Genomic DNA, 19,109 nt, shown 5'->3' with positions numbered 1-19,109 from the left:
CTCCTCCACACCCTGAGCCAATTTCTTCAAATCCAAGCACGATGAACTACACTCCAGTTAAGCCCGATACGGAAGAGTTTACGACGGAGCAGAATGAACCAAAAGACTGCTGTACGCGATGCATTCAGCGGCTCGACTGCACATTAGCGGGACCCTGGTGCATCGAGGCAATCGTCGCATGTTTTGCCAGCATAGGAAGCTGCTTGGGCGATTGCTGTAATAGCTGTGGGAACGCATGTGGAGATTGCTGTACCGATTGTTCTAAGATTTGCGCCTAATAGAGAGTAGTCGAAGGGGACGGGGAACGGCAGGGAGGGGCCACTGTGGGTTCACGATGTCTCTCATTAGACGGATATTACTCTATTGAGGCATGTTATGGATTTTGATGGTCATGAGTGGCTCGCCACTTGTCTGTGAGTCACATTAGAACCAGAAGACGGGAACCGAAGTTTGGCATTGCGCACATGAGTAAAAGAAGGGTACTTGGGTCAAGAATTGGAAGGTGCCATGAGCACACACGATAGAGAGGATCGACTACCTTGAATGAATGACGAGACGATATGGAGCACTTGCCAATAAGACTACCAAGAATTCACAGCACGTGCATGCTGCCATGCTCCTCGCCCCGATGACTACTGTCTGTCCGCCCGTCTGCTGTACACCCACAAAACGACAATCCGCTCAACTCCCACCGTATCACTATCACTACAGCACCATCGCTATCATCTCTCCGCATCAAGTTTCATCTACTACGATTATCAGAGGTATTATATCAGAGCATGGCCGCAATCTAGGGCTCTGCTAACAAGACACAGCGCAGTCTTTACACTTCCAAATCGGTCTCAGCATTCAATAACGGCTACTATTACTGTTAAGCATTCGCTCGCAACGTTCACCTCGTAGCCACTCCAGTCGAAGGCGGAGCTACTTGTTCACTGAAAGATACACTGTCCCACTCATCACATGCCCATCATGCCCAAACCCACGAAACGAATGAGATATAAACTTAGATACTGTTATTACACAAGATTGGACCGTGTACTCTGTCCTTTCTGTGGAGCTGAGGTGGCCGAATATATTACCGTTGCTCGAACTAGAATCGGACTTTGCTTTCGCTGTCGTAAGCGAATTCAAGTGGATTCTGTGATGAAAATCCGGGTCTGGAGAGTGCGAGTTCGGCCAACCTTGAAGTTCTGCGGTGGCGGTTCGCCAGCCGTGAGCACAATAGAAGAGGGTAGTGAATCTGGCGGAGAACGTTCCAGGCGGAGTTCAGGCAGCAGTCTCGCAGACGACGATCCATGCACCCCGGCTGACGACGATTCAACGCCCTGGTGGATTACGACGACAGCCGGGGATATGAACTTTTCCGACGATGAAGACGACGATGCTGCCTCGATGATCACATATGCGAGCGTCGGATCAGACACTAAAGACGACGACGATGCCGGCTCGATGATCACGTTTGCGAGCGCAGGATTAGACGCCAAAGACGACGTGGTACCAGCTCGAAATACCACACCGACTCTGCTGAAAGACGAGCCATTCACGATGCACATCTGGGAGATCTTCAACGAGAATAACGCGGATACTCTGCGCCCAACAACTGCACTATCTGAGCAGACTGCGGACACACCACATCCAACATCTCCACGCCCATGGCCTATGCGTATGATATCTAAGAAGAAGAGTTTTAGCTTCAGACGACTCTTCAGACGCAAGCGACCCGAGCCCATGGAGCCCAGACCATCCCTGGAAGACCTCATCAGCATGCCAGAGATCGTACCCCGACCCCGCGCTGCAGAGCTTGTCAAAACCCTTATGCTCGTTAGACGTACTCCCAATCAAGATGCATCTACAGGGCTCATCACCGAGCCCCCTGCGATAGCACCCCAGGAGCAAGATGGCATGCTCCGCCAACATGCCGCTGACCTACACATTGCTCTTGCACGACTCGAACCGCCCGAAGGTGACAATAGCAACGAGGAGCCTGCATCCAGTAGGGGTTCGTCCTTTTGGTCCAAGGTTTTTTGATCTCTAGAGTGCGGAGGACTTTGGACATGATCGAGGAAGCAGCGAATGTTGAGGAAGTATGGGATATCGGCTTAGAACAGGTAAGAATATGCATCCGTGCGTATTGGGATTTGCAAGGCAAGTTGGTGTAGTGGAGTGCAAATCTAGTTACGGATGGAGAGGGCATTAAGCCTTTGAAAGCTTAGTGTCCAGGGAAACGCTTCGTTTGGTAGCATAGTGTAGGTGGGGTCCTCCCTGCATAATCAGTGACGATCGCGTCGTACAACTTTTTTTTATATCATGATGTCTTCAAGGTCCTTGATCGTTAGAGCATGTTATAGTCTATGCTGCATGTACCAGGTTTCTGAATCATAGGATCGGTACTTGTGGCGAGGATGTGGGACAGCACATGAAGTCCAGTAGGAAATTGTGTACACAGAGCTTGTGGGCGTCGACAGGATCTGATTGTGTAATTTCTTTACTAGTCAAAGCAAAGAAGTAGTCACGACTACATCATGCCGGCGTATATGCTCTGACATGATTCCATGGTAGATGTACATCCAGCTCCTCCCATATTCGAGTCTGCCCGTGCTCAACGTCCAGGGTTCCAGCTCCAAGCCCACCTTCCACCTCGACCTCGTCATCTTTTTGCATCCACAATCTACTTCAGAGCCTTCTCAGCCTTCTGCTCAGCCTTCTCGGCAGTGTGCTTGAGATCCTGCATCTCGCCCTTGGCCTGACCCTCGGTGCCCTTCAGACTCTGGTTGTAGGCGTAGATACGGCCGACCTGTGTAGCACCAACGCAGAAGACGAGGAAGTTGACACCAGCCAAGGCAATGTTCTTGGGGCGGATGACGAAGCACCATCGTGTCCAGATGGCGCCTGTGCACATGAGAGCGAAGTTTTGGGTGAAGGAGAGAGATTCGGCGGGGCGGGAGAAGTCAGAGGCACCGGCGAGGACCATGCCCCATTTCATTACTGGGGCCCTGTAATAGTATTAGCGATTTTGTAGCTCAACAATGGCCGTTTTGGGCCTCTATGTGTGTATGCTGCTGCGGATGCGCTCCGGACAAAGCGGGGAGCTGCAGCGCATCGCGTAGGAAGACAGAGGTCATGTCGAGGAAGCGTACCAGAAGTGGACAGTCTTGGGTCCAATGGGGCTGTTCCAGAACTTTTGGAAGCCAGCAGGCTCAGCGCCGGCGGCTGTGTTGGCATGTCGGCGGGCATTTGCGCGCTGGAAGAAGGGTCGGAAGGAGCTGAAGATACGGGAGCCCGGGCGGAACGACATGATCGCGGTCTTTGTCCTTTACTCTCCGAGTTGGCGATCCGAGTGAGAGACGAATTGAGGCGTCCGGAGTGAAGGTGAAGTGCGGGACGATTGTCGTGTGCGTGCGGTCGCGATGTCGGGCTCAAGCGTTGGTGAATGATAAATCCGGAACTACGATGGGGTGGCTCCGGTTGGCCAGGCTGGAAGGGGCAAGGCGCGTTCCTGGCAGCTTCCGACGAACATTGAATGTCGCTGCTGCGCGGGTGACGACAGACACCGATTGATACCCTCACACCCCGTTAACGGTCCTCACAATGGCGTCAAAAGCATTTGGAAACGGCCTCAAGGAGCTGAGGTTCTTGTTCTGCCAGACCAGCGAGCACAGCGCCGCCACAAGGTATGCGACACCCAAGTGAGGAGCACAACACCATGCGCAGAGCAATGCACAAGAGCAGAGGAAGTGGCATGGAACGAGCTGGGCTGATGGAACATACAGGAACTTCCTCACACGAAGCTACCCCGCCATGAAGAAGGCCAACCCATCCATTCCCATCATGATCCGAGAAGCCAGCGGCACCCAGCCCACCGTATATGCGCGATTCGGTGCGTCAAACCTGGGAACGACACAAGAGGGATGGTGCTAATTATCTGGAACAGACTTTGGAAAGGAGAGGAAGCTATCACTAAAGGGCCTGGACGACAAGAGCATCGAACAGCAAGTCGCGGACCTTGTACAAAAGGGCGCATGAGTATATACACAGAAAGAGAACAAGGGAATAAGACAATAGCCGCAGGGGAACAGGCAAGGGCATGCAACCAACTCAATAGAGCGCAGCACAATAGCTTCTGTATAGCCCAAACTGGATGTCTTCGAGCACATCCCCTTTCACCTCAAGTGACATTTCACCATTCACCGTCCTCATCCCATCTTCATACCTACCATATAAACTGCTCAATCGCCCGTCCTCGTTCTGTTTTCTTACCCTCACAGAACCTCATTAACCTGCTACAACAGTCGAACCTCTGCCTCAAAACTTCACAAACAACAAGCCCTAAGACTACACCACTAACAATGTCTTACTCAGCCCCATTCCAGCCAAACCCCGACTACGATGTCGACGCCGTCCTCCTCGATATTCTCGTCGAAAGCCACGTGAGTACTTCCCCATACCTCTGTTATTCTCAGATCAGCACTGACATAGTACCTTGTATAGCACCCCGTTGTCTCCGCCGGCCCGGCCGCCGATGTGCTCGCGCGCATCGAGAAGCAGTACAAGGACTGCGTCAGGGTCCTAGAGGCCCGTAACGCCGCCCTTGAGGCCTACAACGCCTCCCTGGCGAAGGAGGGAGAGGCTGCGGCCGCCAAGATCGAGCGCCTGGAGACGGAAGTCTGCGCGTTGGAGGGAGACGTGGAGGCGTTGCTGGTGGTCCTTGAGGATAGGGCCGAGTGCGTCTTCGTCCAGACGCACATCGTGCCGGAGAAGCCCGTGGTTCTTGGTGTTGGGGAGGAGAAGTGGAGTGGAATCTTCAAGCACGCTTGAAGACGTTTTGGGTCGTGTCGTGTGGTTGTTTTCTCCTGTCCTCTTTCCCCCCTTGCCTTTTTGTTTTTTTTTGTTTGTTGATAGACTTTCATCTTCGGCAACGGCCTTCGGGCTGAGAATCTCATCATGTTCTCTGCCGTACTTGAATACGTCCCTAATGCTAATGCCAGACAGTGTCTGATATTACTGAGCTGGTGGACGGACAATGCTCCACATTGTTACTACACATATACTAGACGTGACAGTTATAAGGTTGCTTCTACCAAGCAGACGCATACATCCCAGAAAGCAGGAGTAGAACACTGGAGTCAGACTTCATTGTGTTCTCCGAAGCACCTCATAAGCTGGTACTTGACGATCAATAGCCCCATTGCTAGCACCACGCTCACCCAAAAACCCAGCATCATGTCCGCTGAATTCACCCCGAAGCCTCAGCAGCCGGGTTTCTTCAACAAGATGCTTCGTCCCAAGGACTCCGCCGTGGCTTCGTCATCGACATCGGCCACGTCTTCCATCCCCCCTTCAATCGCTTCTCTCACCCAGGAAAACGATCAACTAGCTCGGGACAGCGCTCGTCTACAAACGCGTATAGCAGAGCTGTTTCAACAGTCTGAGCTCAACCAAAACCTCTTCCAGGAAACCTCCAAAATGCTCGCAGAAAAGGAGAGCGAGATCACTGGCTTGAAGGAAGCCCTCATAGCTAGGGATAGCGAGATCACTGATCTAAAGGAGATGCACAAGGAGCTCGAGGAGTCCAACCGCCGCAACGACGACGTCAGAAATAAGACTATTCACGCCCTGGCGCTTCAGCTCGAGGATATGACAACGCAACTAGAGGACGCACATGAAGCGGCTGCTAAACGTGAAGCCAAGTTGACAATGTTGGAGACTCAGCAAAAGCAGTTTTCCACACTGAAAGCTGAGGAGCAGCAGCAAAGCCAGGAAGAGCACAACGATTATATCCTTATCCATTGGACTACACTTCACGAAAAGGATAAAACAATCAAGTTCTTGCGCTGCCGTCAGTCCAAGTCCGACAAGCGCATCGCCAAACTCAAGGAGCGGTTGGCCGCTGCGGAGGAATTGAGTCGAGATTGGGAACAGACAATCACGCTTGCTAACTCAAAGGCCAAGGCGAGCGAGATAGAGCCTCAAATTGGTGCTGAGCGTTAAATCTAGGCGACACAATGCGATAGCATGGTAGGAGATATTGTTCGCGCATTACCTTATATACCTAGGTACTGACAACTACTATGGTCTAAAAAGAGTTCTAGAACTATTTCAGTCAAAGAGGAAACCGGTGATCAGGCAGCCATTGCTTCGCTTCAACCTTCGCGTGCCCTTGCCTTCCTTTATAAGTGCTCGTCCAGTTTTACCTTGATCTCACTTTTCCAGGCTGCAGTATCCGTAGTACACTCACAGTCACACCCTCGGCAGTAGCTTGGCAAAGTTCGCAATGCAAGCTATAAGAGACCATTCCTTGAGGTGTAACGTAAGGCGAAGACGCCACCAATGTGTCCATCACGTCAGCTGAGAAGGCGTGTTTGATAGTTGAGACTGTCTTTCTCTGGCGCAAAACGCGGCCGATAGCACCACTGAACCACATACGTCTGTGCATCTGTTGAGTCTTTCGATAATAGTGGTGGCGTAGTGGACGTGGTTAATGCTTGTTAAGTGCTGGTGTTCCGTGGTACATGTAGTGGGCTGTCAGGCACCTGTCTTTGCTGTATCGTGATCCATCCCTGGCTTGAGGAACCCCGAAAATGAATGTACCTGCATATTTGACAATTGGAGCGACGTAAGTTCCCGTCAATTACGTACCAAGTTGGATATTTGCCGACATGGCGCATGAGTTCCTTGACCTTTGCTGGGCGTCCTTGACAGGGGAGGAGTGGGAACAGGATGCGGATACCCGCAGAAGATTTGTCTCCTCTTCTGGTCGTTACGAAGAGTTGAGAAATGACGCGTAGATCTGACTTGACAGTGTGACCGGAGGACTTAGCTTGGCCTGTTTGAAATGCTCAGAACCACATTTGGTGCACAGTTGTTTTACACCGATACACAATCCTGGCTGGATAATTTAGCACTCCCGAGGCTCCGTCTCTTTCGGCGATGACGCGATGCGGTATTTGCAGTCCGTCCTTGTGTCGTACCTGCAGTCTGGCGCTTGGTGCTCGGGGTATCTAAGCGAAGATACCGGGGCTCGTCAAACGTCCGATTGTGCGAGGCATTCCTAATCTGCATCACTACTCTTGTAATATGCCACAGGACTCGACCCTTGCTGCATCTCTTCGTACAACATGATCATGGGAGCATAACAGCTTTGTTGCTCATGCAGATTCCCGTTGCATGTCGGATGTCTGCAGCTTGCCAGCCCATCTTGGGCAAGAGGCTGATGCGGACAGCGACTACGTGGTGTACAATATTTGGCCGACACCCTACAACAGATATGATAAGTCACATGTTCGGCGTAATAGGTCGACTCTGGCTACCTATGATGCATCTCCACACTTTATCATCAGACCTTGGAGCACGAACCATGCGTTCTGTAGTGCCATTAAGCCGTGCTACGGTTGGCTGTTCTTGACAGCGAGTACTGCAGCCAGTGGCTGCTTTCTGACAGCCTGCACCTGTCTGGCGCCGCCACTGTAGCACACAGGAGCGTGTCTTCATTTTGATTTGTCTGCAAGTATGGAATCAACATCGGGAGGGGAATGTAATTGACGTTGCGCCAGCACGTCAATACTGGAAGCCCAGGTGATACGCGTGTACTTGAACGACTGCACCATACCGGTCAGCCAAATGAGTGGATTCTGGAAACGAAGAGGGGTCCGTGAGTCCTCAGAACCGACACAACAATGGAGTGTCGCCAATCAAACTGAATGGCATAGTATTCGTACAAACGAGAACCGATTAGGGTATGATCAATATGATTTCAGCAACATGCTGGGAAGAGGCGGGTAGGTCCCACATTATAGTCGGACCCAAGGCACAATTTCCTGGAGAGCGCTTCTTGGGTGATCGTTCAATGAGCCTCTCCGAACCCTGGAAAATGCTGGACTACATCCACTTGTATCGTGATGCAAACATCCGAAAGGGTAAACCAAAATAACTGCATCTCCAAAATGCAAACGCTCAAATCGGCGGCTGTGAAATGCTGTGGGACACGGACATGACTCATGATACAGCCGTACCAGAAATTACTGACTCGTTGACCCGGACGAGAAGTCGCTTCTTGTGATACTGCATGAAGAGTTCGTGAGCGCAGCAGTGAGTAGACACGAGCCTGGTCAATGTTCATCCTAGAAGGATCTCCCACTGCCACTCTTTCATGACACTCAGCCAATGCAGGCGGTCCTTGACAGTAACAACACCGTCTAGGGTCTCCGTATCATTAGGCAACGACGGTTTCCAGTCCGATGTCTCCTGGCAACAGTGGTCGCCGTTCCCGTCGAAGTCAGTAGAAAATACGCCGTCTTCGTGTTCCAAAGGAGCGTCCAGTGAGAAATTGTGGTTGCGCATGTCATTCATGTGCAACATACGCTCTGATGCGCGGGCGTCGCGTCGGCTCCAGACCTCTTTCGTAACCTCCAAACATCTTTCTATGATCCCAAGCTTCATTCTAGAAGACATTAGGCGCCAACGCTCTGTGACCCATTCACGCTCGTCTGGCTCAGCTGCCTCACAGCCAGCGGCCATGAGTGGGAAAATATGAATGATGATTGAGCGGGAGCGCGGGTGTACGGTTGCCAGGTCACAAAGTACCCTCTTCGCGAGCACACTAGGTGGTTCTGATGGAATCTCTGGTACAGCTTGGTGGAGGTAGAGTAGTGTGGCAGTCCGGTAGGCCAGTGCAGTTTTGATTGTGTCATGTGGACTTGTCGTCTCGTCTTCAGGATCTTCGATGAAAGAAGGGGGGCTCCAATCTTCGAGCTGAGACTTGAGCTGTACTGCTTGTGATATAATAGTGGGCCCGTTGCTGTCAGATCTCCGTACTTTTCTGACCAGGTTCGCTACCCGGCCAATGATCGGAAACAGCGTGTGCGCACATCCCATCAAAGGGTCAAGCGTAGTTTCTATCTCACCAGTAGCATATATGCTTTCTTGTATGGCGTCTACATCGTAAGCATCATCGTCGTCAGCGGACGTCAAGCGGGCAAGAACGTCCATGTAGATCCAGGTGTTGCATAGGAACTTCAGCCGGGTCCATTCCTCGCCGTGTTTCGGCTTGTGGCGATACTGCACGAGTGCCCGGTTGATCAAGATCCTAGCTCCCTTGATGTGGTTTATGCCTGTGCTGATGTGTTGGTCCCATGATTCGGCAAATGCCAGTACCAGTGTGGTAGAGATGGCTGCATCAACACGCATGTTCTGGATGCCAGCAGCTAGTGCGTGTACGGCATTTCGCATATGATCGATGCCTTGGATACGCAAGGTAGGCATCTCTTTTGACTGGTGAAAGGAGGTCATAGATGCGATCGCATGATAGAGTGCTGGGCAGTCCCGGGTAAGAGGCCAGATAAGAGTTCGCCATGGGTTTTCCGTGGGTCCGTCTTTCACCGAGAGTACACCACAGGTATCTCTATCGTAACGTCGCGTGATTGATTCAGCCGATGTGAGGGACAGTTGTACCTGGGCCGGTATTTTGGAATCGGGAGAATTCGAAGAAGAACTCGAGGAGCTTGATGGTGAGGGAGATGGTATTCGCGTGACATAATGTGCATGATAGTCACTGCCATCGTACACCAACTGTTCGATCTCGTCTTCCTGCATTGAAGTCGGAGGCGTCAAGCCTGTGGGCTGGTAAAAGGCCTCATGTTGAGACACGAAAGAGGAGTACTCCTCTGGTGGTTCGCTAAGATCGGTTCCTGACTGGAGAAGGACTATAAGTCTAGGCGACTGGCCAGGCGATGCACTAGACTCGGTATCGGCTTTTGTATTGACAGTGGTCGTGCTCTCGGCCCCCAAGACGCTTTGGGATCCGAATGATCCCGGCGCATACGAGCCTGCAGGCGATATGGACATGGGAGAGACGATAAAGGGTGAGGCTGCTGAGACAGCCAAAAGGTTGTCTGTGGGTACAAATGAGGGCTGCGAGAAGGAGGTCTGTAGAGGGGGCCCATGTATGAAGGGGTACGAATGCTGAGGCGGCGGGTAGTAGGCGTTTTGCGGCGCGCTAAAGAAGGCATATTGGTGGTCTTGGAAGCTGGAGTGGCCTTGAAAATGCGAGGGCATAGACGCCGGTAGTTGAGGACCTGGGGCTGAGCCTGTTAGATGCGTGTCCATGTCGTGGCCCACAAACTGACCTTGGCGCGACTTGGTTGGTGCTTTGTTTGAGCTGCTTGGCTCTTCAAACGGTCTCCATTTGAAGTCCTTCTTGTAGCCACCACAGGTCACTGCGCGCCTGGCACACTGCTCGCATGTAGGCTTCTTCTCGTCACACTTCAGGCGCTTTGCCTTGCAGGTAACGCATCCTGTCCAGACACGTCAGTACAATGCTTAGCCGAAGCGCCTCGAGTGATGCGTATCGTGTAGACGACAAGAGCCGACAGAGCGTGAGCATACCATTGCGGCTCTTGGACTGCTTCCGCTTGGTGACGCCAGCAGTGTCGGAGGCCTTGGTGGGTGCTGGACACGAGGCAGACGCCGTCTTTCTAGCGGGCTTGATGTCGATCGGGGCGGATTCCGGGGGTTTTAGCACGAACGAGGATGACGGGACAGTGATAGCTTCAGCCATCTGCCGCGAGTGGTGCGGGCGTGGATTCCGTGGGCGAGCTCGCTGGCGACTGGTGATCTCATATGCAAGAAGGAGATGGCCTGCTAAGCGGAATCGAGTGGAATCATCGGGAGTTTTGCAGATAAGCAACAGAGGCAGTCTATCTAAAGTGGAGAAGAAGCTGGGGAGATGCGCGGCTACTCGTTAGCGCCCTACTAATCGGGTTCGCAAATCACCTGGGCACGCGTGCGTGGGGTACGGCCGCAGCATCATCCTTCATCCTGCGCAACCCGGTAATCCTTCATGCAGACTCTTGTGCTCGGTAATGCGCAGTGGTAGTTACTCGAGTCCAGGAACCTGTGCGACGGCGCAAAATCCTGGGATTAGCCGTTGCTTTGGGATCACCGGGTTGTTGTGCTGCAGGCGGCATCGGCGCCATCCTATCTTCGGAACCCTTGCAGCCTACGCCTGTCACCCGCCCGTGAACCGCTCCACCAACGGCTCAGCCTTGTCTCGGGAGCGACGCGAAGCCATCGAAGATCCCGCGGAGCATGATTGCAGGAATTCCCTCTTTACGGTTTGCAAATCAGTCCACGTTTTTATCACTGTACCGGATTTGCTTGCAGCTGATCCTATTTGCATCTTCTAGGTACAAATGACGCAAGACAGTACAAGAGGAAACTTATCCACATCTCTGCCCTATCCCTCGCAAGTCATAAGCATGTCGTGTTACTCTGACGCGACATGTAGTGCCCCAGTGCCTTCACACCCTCCTTGTTCTCTCCTGAGCACACTGCCACACTCTACTGAACTGCTGGTGAAGGTTCTTCCTCTTCTTTGTCTTCGATCTTGTACGTGACATTATCGATCGTGACCTCCTTCTTGCCTTCTTGTACAGCTTTGATCAATCCAGGAGTCGTGGCAGCAATAGCAATGCCGGTGGCCGTGCCTCCAGCGACGCCACTGACGAGTGTAGCGCCAGCACCTCCTGCTGCCGCGCTCTGGAGAATCGAAAAAGCACTCCCGGCTGCAACGTTGCCAATTCCTGACTGTGCTGCGGCGGCGGCCGATCCAGCTGCAATTCCCGTAGCCGTGAAGCCCACCATATGCAAAACAGCATATGTGGCTCCGATACCGACAGGAGCGGCAACAACACACGCCACGATGCCAGCGGTCTCTCCCGGATGCTCTTCGACCCACTGCTTAGTCTTCTCTGCAGCCACGCCAACTTGCTTCCCAGCCTCTTGACCAAATGCATCCATGTGCTTCCATGACTCTTCCAGAGCAAGTCCGATTTTCTTCCCTGCCTCTTGACCAAAGGCATCGAGTTGCTTGAACGTCTCGTGCGCAGCACCGCCAACATGCTTTCCAGCTTCTTGACCAAACGCATCCATGTGCTCCCAGGCTTCACCGAGAGCAGGTCCGATGTTCTTTCCCGCCTCTTGTCCAAACGCATCGAGATGCTTGACCGTCTCGTGTGCGGCACCGCCGACGTGCTTTCCGGCCTCTTGTCCGAAGCCGTCCAGAGCCTTCGAAACGTTGTTGAAGAAAGACATGATCGATGTTTCGATTTTCGATTTACACTTGTCGAGTATTCGCGTGGTAAGTGACGAAGATGCAAGGGTATTTTTCGAGTGAGAGTGCGGAGGAAATCGTTTGTTATGAGTATCAGGATCCTATGAGGCGCAGCACGGACTCCGAAAAATTGAAAACGTGCAGTTCTCTGTTGCAACGCGGAGAAAAGTGAAAGTGAAAGTGGAAGTGAAAAGTGGAGGAACAGTAGAAGGAAAGCGCTGGAAGCAGGGCAGCGCTTATATCCATTTACGCGATTGGGTGAGACAGCACAACAATAAACCAGCTGTGTCGACGTGCAAGGACTCCCCAATTAAGTACAGATAATAGAGAACAGATAGCGCTACATTGCTAAGGACTATTCCTGATAGCGAACGAATTCCAGATGTTGTACAAACGCCAGAATAGTAAAACTAAGATCATCAGGTATCGTGCAAAAGAAACGGGTATCTTCTAGTGTACTGTACAATGCTTCAGTAGTAACTCAACCCCGAAGCCCTGACCTTCTTCTTCCCCTTCTTTTTCGTCTTAGTGGGCGTAGGGCTGACGACATTACTGCGTCCACCTAACCTCTCCTTCCTCTTCTCTTCGCCCGTGCTTGCTATTTTGCTGGCACCACCTGTCATGAAGTCTCCATATGCACTCTCGGCGTACAGAGCAGGAGTCGTGGTTCCACTGGGCAACCATTCACTGCCCTCCTCCCATGCAATACCTGCAGCATTCGCGGCGCGCACTCCTTCAATGTAAGCCTCCATCCGGCTGCGCTCGTCGTCATCTTCGAGGCCACAACCGCACCCGCAACCGACTACGCACTCGCCATCTTCCACACCGATCTCGTCGTCCATGCAATCCATATGCGCGACGTGTCCACATGAAGGACAGAGGTGGAAGAGACCCGAAACTCGGATCCAGCAGATACTGCAGCTGTATACAGGTTCTGTTTTGGTAGATTTGGAAGGCGTGGTAGTGAGGTTCGTGCGCGAGCGACCCTCACGGCCGTCGCGCCAAGATGAACCGGCGGAGACATTTGATGTGCCTCGCGATAGGCTCGGCCTGCTTGCTCGACTGGAAGGTGGCTGCAATCGGCCTTGACCAGGTGATGTACTAAGACCGGCAACACTCTCGTCTAACTCCCTTGTCGGAGTTGGAACGGGTATTGACAGACGAAGATACTGTTCGGCAGGAATGAATGCGTCAGGATTCGGTACAAACTCTTCCGGTAGGCCGTTTGCAAATGTTCCAGGCTGGAACTCGATTGCTTCTGGGTTGAAAGAGAAGTGACGTGGTGATGGACCAGGTGAGCGCTTCATTTGTGTCGTGGTGGGAGTTGGAGGCACCAGTGTGGATGAAGCTCGTGACAAATGTCTCATCGCCTTTTCGTCACCGTCTTCGTCTGCGGACTGCTTGAGTGCGAGAGACACTGACCCATGTTTTTGGATGGTAGGAGAAGTTTCAGTCGGAAAATACGACACGAGGCCATTGAACTTCAATACCTCAGCGCGTAGACTGACCAGGCCCCAACGACTGAGCATCTCAGCATACTGTTCGCGCCATGCCCGATGCAGCCAGTCTTTGCTTGTGTCCAACAGCGGACGACTGAAACACGCTTCATCGTCGAACTGGTCTTGATTCTTGAGCGTGACCTTGATAGATCCTTTGGTATTTGTGCCATCTCGAGGTGGACCAGGCACGTTGTTTTCTCTTGTACCTGTTGTGATGTAAGCTCCATCGTCGTCGACTCTCTCATATTCAGAATCAGAATCGTCGATGTAGTTGACATTGACTTGTTCAGACTGTCCGAAACTGGCTCGCTTGCCGTGTTTCGAACGTGAAGTTGACATGTTACTCTGGTCGTGGGAGTCACTACCATAGAACGTAGTTGTTCCCCAGGTGACACCACTAGTGGGTGCTGACGTAGAAAGATCATCCATGCGTGATCTCACCGGCGGTGAAGACGAAATTGCGCTTGCAAAGGGACGCGACAATGCAGCAACGGCACTTGCAAAATTTGCTGTTGAACTTTTCTTGTGGGCTGTGTGACTCTGCTCAGGCGACGTCCCGTATGGTGTGTGATTGGTCGTGTGCGCAGTTCTCGTCGTGGACGCCCTCGACAAGACGGGCGGGGTGTTGCCGGTAGAGTATGGCGTGACGGGATCAGAGCTGATATGATCGCTGCTCCACGGGCCATTCGAACTTCCATGACTTCCATATGTGTCGAGATTCTTGGCCAGTCTTTGCCATGTAAACTCGTTGGCTGGCGTCGCAAAGCGTGAATGCGACGGAGTAGACGGCACAGAGATCGTAGGCTTGAACAAACTCCACGCAGCGTCCACAGAGGAGAAGTAGTCCAAGGAGAAGGCCGGTGCCTCCATGGACATTGGAAGCTGAGATTGCCGCATTTTAGCCATAGCTGAGGTCACACCCTCACGGGCGGCAGGTTCCGCGAAGATACATGACAGCATGGCAAGCATCTGTGTATCTGCTAGACGTTCGAAATGGTCAAAGAGCGAAGGTATCAGCCATGTAACAACAATGTGATTGCCCCATTTCACACGTGCGTTAAGCTTAGGTTTTGTCACCGTGTCTGCCTCGTCAAACTGAAGGTCCAGTCCACTGTCCTTGCGCTTGATCCTCACAAGAGCTCTCCGGGCAAGCACAAGGACTTGATCTCTCCGGTATTTCTGAGGTAATATTTCCAATGGCACTTCGTTACTCAAAATCAGTTTGCAAAGGATCCAAATATCCGCCAGGTCGTCATAACCGTACTTTCGAGCTACCTCGGAGTTGTGCTCGCATATCATAGGTCCAGGTCCAAATATTCGATATTCTTCTGCCAACTCGCGCTTACTAGGAACCAAATCATCTGTAGCCGAAAAGAGTATGGATACTGTGGATCTGGTCTTTATTGCCTGCTTTCCCACCCCGGTCGAAGACGGCAACGAGTTCCGCGACTGAAAACGGGACGCAGACTTTTGCCAAGCTAGCGGCGGTTGGAAGTTTCCTATGTGTGCATTCCCTGCATGATCGGTACCCGATGATGATGACGGGGTGGAAGACGTTTCCCACGAGCCGACCGACGAGGATGGTGATGATGCACCGTCAGAGGCCTCGGGGCGTCGAGAAGTGAAACGGCCAAACGAGTCAAAGATGTCGTTCTTCAGTACTCCTTGTCGAAGACTCCTGGTGATCTGGAATCTGAATGCTTCTGAGCCAGGCATTGACTTCGTGGTGGGTATCCTTGCGACTACAAGGGATCCATCTACCGAGAATCGCGCCGTGCACTGTATTGGCAGAGGGATATTAGCATTGGTATGCGATGATTGCATCACGTCATCAGTGAACTCGCCCTCGTGGTCCTCATCCTCGCTGGAGCTCTCCCCGGGTAGAGGACCTAGGTCTTCCAGTGGGTCGTCATCTTCGGCCAGGTCCAGGCTATCGTCCAGTGCTCGTTCACCCAACGCATACGAGAGCACTGCTTCCAGGGCCTCTCGCTGTTGATCTGCGCAGGCTTCAGCAATGTGATGCATGTTGTTGATCAGTTCCTCTTGGTTGTCCTTGCTGATTGCGGCTGTCGTTCGCTCAGATTCGATGTCCAGTGGGGTCGGTGCCCTACCCACAACGGTGCCTGATTGTTGCCTTTCGATAGCCTTGGGGTATGAGGCCGGGAACTTGATGGTAAAGCGGAGGAATACAAGTTTTGGCTCATTTGTGGTTGCATCCCAGTCACCCCAGGGTCCATTGAAAGACACTTTGATGCGGCGTCCAGGAACATCGATTTCTTCGAAAGCAAGCTTCTTGTACTTGTTGCCTACGTAGGAAATCTCGGCTCCGAGGTCGTTCTGCTCTTGGAATGGCTGCTTCTCCGTGCGATCATAATGATTGGGCCGAGCATGATCGTCGACATTGTTGTGACGATCGCCTCCAAATTTGACGCCGTTGATCCATTTCATGTGGTTGACAACGCGTGGGTCATTGCGCCGAATGGGTCGAGCAGTCATAGTCTCTCGAGGAAGCGTCTCAGGGTGTGTCCGAGAAAGCATTTGGCCATGGAAGCGCGGGGAGTAAGTCTCTTCGTTGAGCGAGTAGTTCTGTAAGAGAGTTGACAGGTTACCTTTACGCTGGGCACGAGGGGGGCCAAATTCATCCTGAGTTGCGGCAGTCGTGGTAGGTATAGGCCCGTCCCGGTACGAAACGTACGAAGCACCTTTCCGCGTTGTACTGGGCTTCTCCACGAGCGCCTCGCCTTTGCGGTGACCGACCCATTTCTCTAGGTCCTCGGAAGGTAGCTTGTGAAGTACGAGACGCCTGTCAGTACCCCAGGAAACCAGTTGAAAATCGCGGTTATCAAATCCATCATCGGTGGAGCCACGTGTGCGCCAGAGGAATTCGCGGACTTGGGCATCAGGGTCGTGCTGCTGGAAGACATTTGCGTGACGATTGGTGAAAGTCGAGGGGTCACTATCATTAACGTGCTTGTATAGCCAGAGACAAGAGTTGCCGCGTTGCGGCATGGCGAGGATACCGTGCGAAAAGGGCGTGTGTCGCGCTCGCCATACAGGGTAGTGAGTGCGGATGACACGGCGAGGGACACTGATATGATCTTTCAAGCCTACATTGTTCCAAAGTTTGATGGTCGCATCGAGGGAACAGGTCATGATCTTATTCGCGTCATTGCGATTCCAGTCGATGCCGTAAATCTTGGTGGTGTGGGCGGTGATGGTGGAGAGAGGGTTCGCTCCGTGACGAGTATCCCAGATATGAAGGTATTTGTCATGAGCACTGGCAATGATCTTGTCGTTCTGGCGGTTCCATTTGACTTGGGTTGCTCCTGCTGTGTAGTCGGCAAGCTTCAACGGCGCTTGCCTGCTGCGAAGATCATGCACAAAGACGAAGCTGTCTACGCCACACGTTGCCAGGAGGTCAGGGTGATGTGCGGAGAAGTTGATATCTGTTATGGCTCTGTCATGTGCGCGCAAGGTGTACTCGATGGGTGCTTTGTTGTTGTTGTAAGGCATGGAGAGATTGTATACAAGCGCAAGCTGGTTTCGCGTCGACGCGATCCATTCGGCGCGTGCTGCAAAAGGGGACCATTGTACATCTGCAACGTCCCATGACGACTGGTTCGGAATGAAGAGGGGCAGAGACCAGATGTTGTCGAGATCTATGATGCGGAGGCCACTTTTGCTGGCGAGCACCACGTCGCGGCCTGCTGGGCTTATGCTTGCGGCGCCAATATCGTCGTCTACCTTGATCTCGACATTATCATCAAACGTTGGTGACTTGAATGCCGACGATGGCCCAACCCCTGTGGCCGCCATCTTGGCTTTGGCAAACGCGGCCGGATTGGGTGAGAGAGATGGCGGTGATGGTGTTGATGGCAGGTGGTGATAGGCCTGACCCCTTGGCGCGCCTTCCCACCGATGGATGGACATGCCCCTTAGTAGACTAAGCCTCGTTTGGCAACGTCGGTAAGATGCCCGACCGATTACGCAAGATCAAACCTCGTCATGGAAGATACGGCCTCGCACCTTCCTACCCAGAGAAAGCACCTCGCATCTTCCTGTCCAGCCTCGACGACGGTCGCAGATTCCTACACGTGCACAGCATCCTCCGCGACCACCCCTTCGCTACCGTCGACCCGTCCTACCCCACCTCCAGTCATGGCGCTGCCCAAGCGAATCATCAAGGAAACCGAGCGCCTGGTCAACGAACCGTGAGCATACCTGCTATGCGAACATGTATGGCGTTACTAATCCAGACGGCGGTACAGAGTGCAAGGAATCAGCGCGACACCCCACGATGACAATCTGCGGTACTTCGATGTCACCATCGACGGCCCCAGCCAGTCTCCTTATGAGGGCATGTTCTCACACATGGCAGTCTGCAGTCCTTTGCTGACAAGCCTCATAGGCGGCGTTTTCAAGCTTGAACTCTTCCTCCCAGACGACTACCCCATGACCCCGCCCAAGGTCCGCTTTCTCACCAAGATCTACCACCCAAACATCGACCGTCTCGGGCGCATCTGCCTCGACGTCCTGAAAAGTATGTGTGCCTTCATTGTGCACGTTAGTGACCCGGCTGATTACTCTAGGCAACTGGTCGCCCGCGCTCCAGATCCGTACCATCCTACTATCTATCCAAGCTCTCCTGGGCGCTCCCAACCCGGACGATCCCCTCGCCAACGACGTTGCACAGGCATGGAAGGAGAATCAGGCACAAGCTATTCAGACAGCTCAGGAGTGGACACAGCAGTATGCGAAGCCATGAACATAGAGACCACCGATATCGCTTGTACGAGAGACATTATGCGGCTAGCAGAAGCAGGACCGTCGTACTCTCTGCGAAAGAAGGAAGCTTGAGATAGCAGAGGAACAAATCTGCTATGGCTGCCTTCTAGCGACGAGTGTTCGATCTGGCGTAATTTCTGTTTGTGATGGACTGGCCCTTCTGATGTTGCCCATTTTTTTTTGTAGAATATCGGCTATGATTGTCCTGCAAGCCTGGCGTTGGACGGACGATTTGGAGAGCATGGCCACTATATATCCCACATTGGCAGGACGAAGATTCTGGTGGCTCTCTTTGCTGGACCCTGGCCAATATGAAGAACATGGAAATGAATAACGAGCCCAATACTTTATACCTTTCCTGCTTGGTCTTTTAGTTGGGTGCATATCGTATCTCTAAATGTGTGCCCATCGTCGAGGAGAACATGCTGCCTAGTGCTGCGTATGTCGTTGAATCATGTTCGTCTGCAGCTTTCTTCCTGAGCCAAATCTGCTTGGAACGGATTGCGTTTGCGTCTTCCTAGGTTCTCGTACACGCCCTCGTTTGAAGCATTTTGGTGTTGGAGGCGGGGAAGCCCGCCAACATTATTTGCCCCCTCGACGCGACGCAGCCCGCCTCCCAGCCGACCACTCTGCTACACACCCAAAGGATATGCTAATCTCTTGCTTTATGCTGCCGTCTGCAATGCTGGTGTTTCGACAGGCATATGCTCGTCTCG

General features: G+C 52.7%; 7 protein-coding genes across 7 annotated transcripts; 4 read left to right on the top strand and 3 right to left on the bottom strand.

Moving 5' to 3' along the window:
- Positions 1 to 2,671: 2,671 nt before the first annotated feature.
- ACET3X_009287 (uncharacterized protein) lies at positions 2,672 to 3,298 on the bottom strand (the record flags this gene model as incomplete). The annotated part of the gene is made up of 2 exons (XM_069455465.1): positions 2,672 to 2,996; positions 3,141 to 3,298. 2 exons carry the CDS (start codon positions 3,296 to 3,298, stop codon positions 2,672 to 2,674), a joined length of 483 nt encoding a protein of 160 aa, XP_069303364.1.
- A 219-nt stretch (positions 3,299 to 3,517) lies between these two features.
- On the top strand, positions 3,518 to 4,178 carry ACET3X_009286 (uncharacterized protein). Its single transcript, XM_069455464.1, has 3 exons — positions 3,518 to 3,674; positions 3,774 to 3,880; positions 3,935 to 4,178. Exons 1-3 carry the CDS (start codon positions 3,592 to 3,594, stop codon positions 4,024 to 4,026), a joined length of 282 nt encoding a protein of 93 aa, XP_069303363.1. The 5' UTR covers positions 3,518 to 3,591; the 3' UTR covers positions 4,027 to 4,178.
- Positions 4,179 to 4,349: 171 nt separating this feature from the next.
- Positions 4,350 to 4,818, top strand: ACET3X_009285 (uncharacterized protein; the record flags this gene model as incomplete). The annotated part of the gene is made up of 2 exons (XM_069455463.1): positions 4,350 to 4,430; positions 4,492 to 4,818. The coding sequence occupies 2 exons, from the start codon at positions 4,350 to 4,352 to the stop codon at positions 4,816 to 4,818; spliced, it is 408 nt and encodes a 135-aa protein (XP_069303362.1).
- A 405-nt stretch (positions 4,819 to 5,223) lies between these two features.
- Positions 5,224 to 5,991, top strand: ACET3X_009284 (uncharacterized protein; the record flags this gene model as incomplete). The annotated part of the gene is made up of 1 exon (XM_069455462.1): positions 5,224 to 5,991. One exon carries the CDS (start codon positions 5,224 to 5,226, stop codon positions 5,989 to 5,991), a length of 768 nt encoding a protein of 255 aa, XP_069303361.1.
- Positions 5,992 to 8,115: 2,124 nt separating this feature from the next.
- On the bottom strand, positions 8,116 to 10,555 carry ACET3X_009283 (uncharacterized protein; the record flags this gene model as incomplete). The annotated part of the gene is made up of 3 exons (XM_069455461.1): positions 8,116 to 10,079; positions 10,125 to 10,292; positions 10,384 to 10,555. The coding sequence occupies 3 exons, from the start codon at positions 10,553 to 10,555 to the stop codon at positions 8,116 to 8,118; spliced, it is 2,304 nt and encodes a 767-aa protein (XP_069303360.1).
- A 2,024-nt stretch (positions 10,556 to 12,579) lies between these two features.
- ACET3X_009282 (uncharacterized protein) lies at positions 12,580 to 17,424 on the bottom strand (the record flags this gene model as incomplete). The annotated part of the gene is made up of 1 exon (XM_069455460.1): positions 12,580 to 17,424. One exon carries the CDS (start codon positions 17,422 to 17,424, stop codon positions 12,580 to 12,582), a length of 4,845 nt encoding a protein of 1,614 aa, XP_069303359.1.
- Positions 17,425 to 17,615: 191 nt separating this feature from the next.
- ACET3X_009281 (uncharacterized protein) lies at positions 17,616 to 18,737 on the top strand. Its single transcript, XM_069455459.1, has 4 exons — positions 17,616 to 17,819; positions 17,877 to 17,965; positions 18,017 to 18,148; positions 18,198 to 18,737. The coding sequence occupies exons 1-4, from the start codon at positions 17,767 to 17,769 to the stop codon at positions 18,371 to 18,373; spliced, it is 450 nt and encodes a 149-aa protein (XP_069303358.1). The 5' UTR covers positions 17,616 to 17,766; the 3' UTR covers positions 18,374 to 18,737.
- The last annotated feature ends 372 nt before the right edge of the window (positions 18,738 to 19,109 follow it).

The sequence above is a fragment of the Alternaria dauci genome, chromosome 9 (assembly GCF_042100115.1).
Source record: "Alternaria dauci strain A2016 chromosome 9, whole genome shotgun sequence".
Classification (NCBI taxonomy): Eukaryota; Fungi; Ascomycota; class Dothideomycetes; order Pleosporales; family Pleosporaceae; genus Alternaria; species Alternaria dauci.
The sequence above is the reverse complement of the archived record's forward strand: the minus strand, read 5'-3'. Positions and strand labels throughout refer to the sequence as shown.

What these genes read in the sequence shown, in the direction of transcription:
- ACET3X_009286 (XM_069455464.1), top strand. Translation starts at nt 3,592, where the DNA reads ATGGCGTCAAAAGCATTTGGAAACGGCCTCAAGGAGCTGAGGTTCTTG. An exon ending in GAGCACAGCGCCGCCACAAG is followed by an intron (nt 3,675 to 3,773) that starts GTATGCGACACC and finishes TGGAACATACAG; the next exon opens with GAACTTCCTCACACGAAGCT. An exon ending in CACCGTATATGCGCGATTCG is followed by an intron (nt 3,881 to 3,934) that starts GTGCGTCAAACC and finishes TATCTGGAACAG; the next exon opens with ACTTTGGAAAGGAGAGGAAG.
- ACET3X_009281 (XM_069455459.1), top strand. Translation starts at nt 17,767, where the DNA reads ATGGCGCTGCCCAAGCGAATCATCAAGGAAACCGAGCGCCTGGTCAAC. An exon ending in GAGCGCCTGGTCAACGAACC is followed by an intron (nt 17,820 to 17,876) that starts GTGAGCATACCT and finishes ACGGCGGTACAG; the next exon opens with AGTGCAAGGAATCAGCGCGA. An exon ending in CAGCCAGTCTCCTTATGAGG is followed by an intron (nt 17,966 to 18,016) that starts GCATGTTCTCAC and finishes CAAGCCTCATAG; the next exon opens with GCGGCGTTTTCAAGCTTGAA.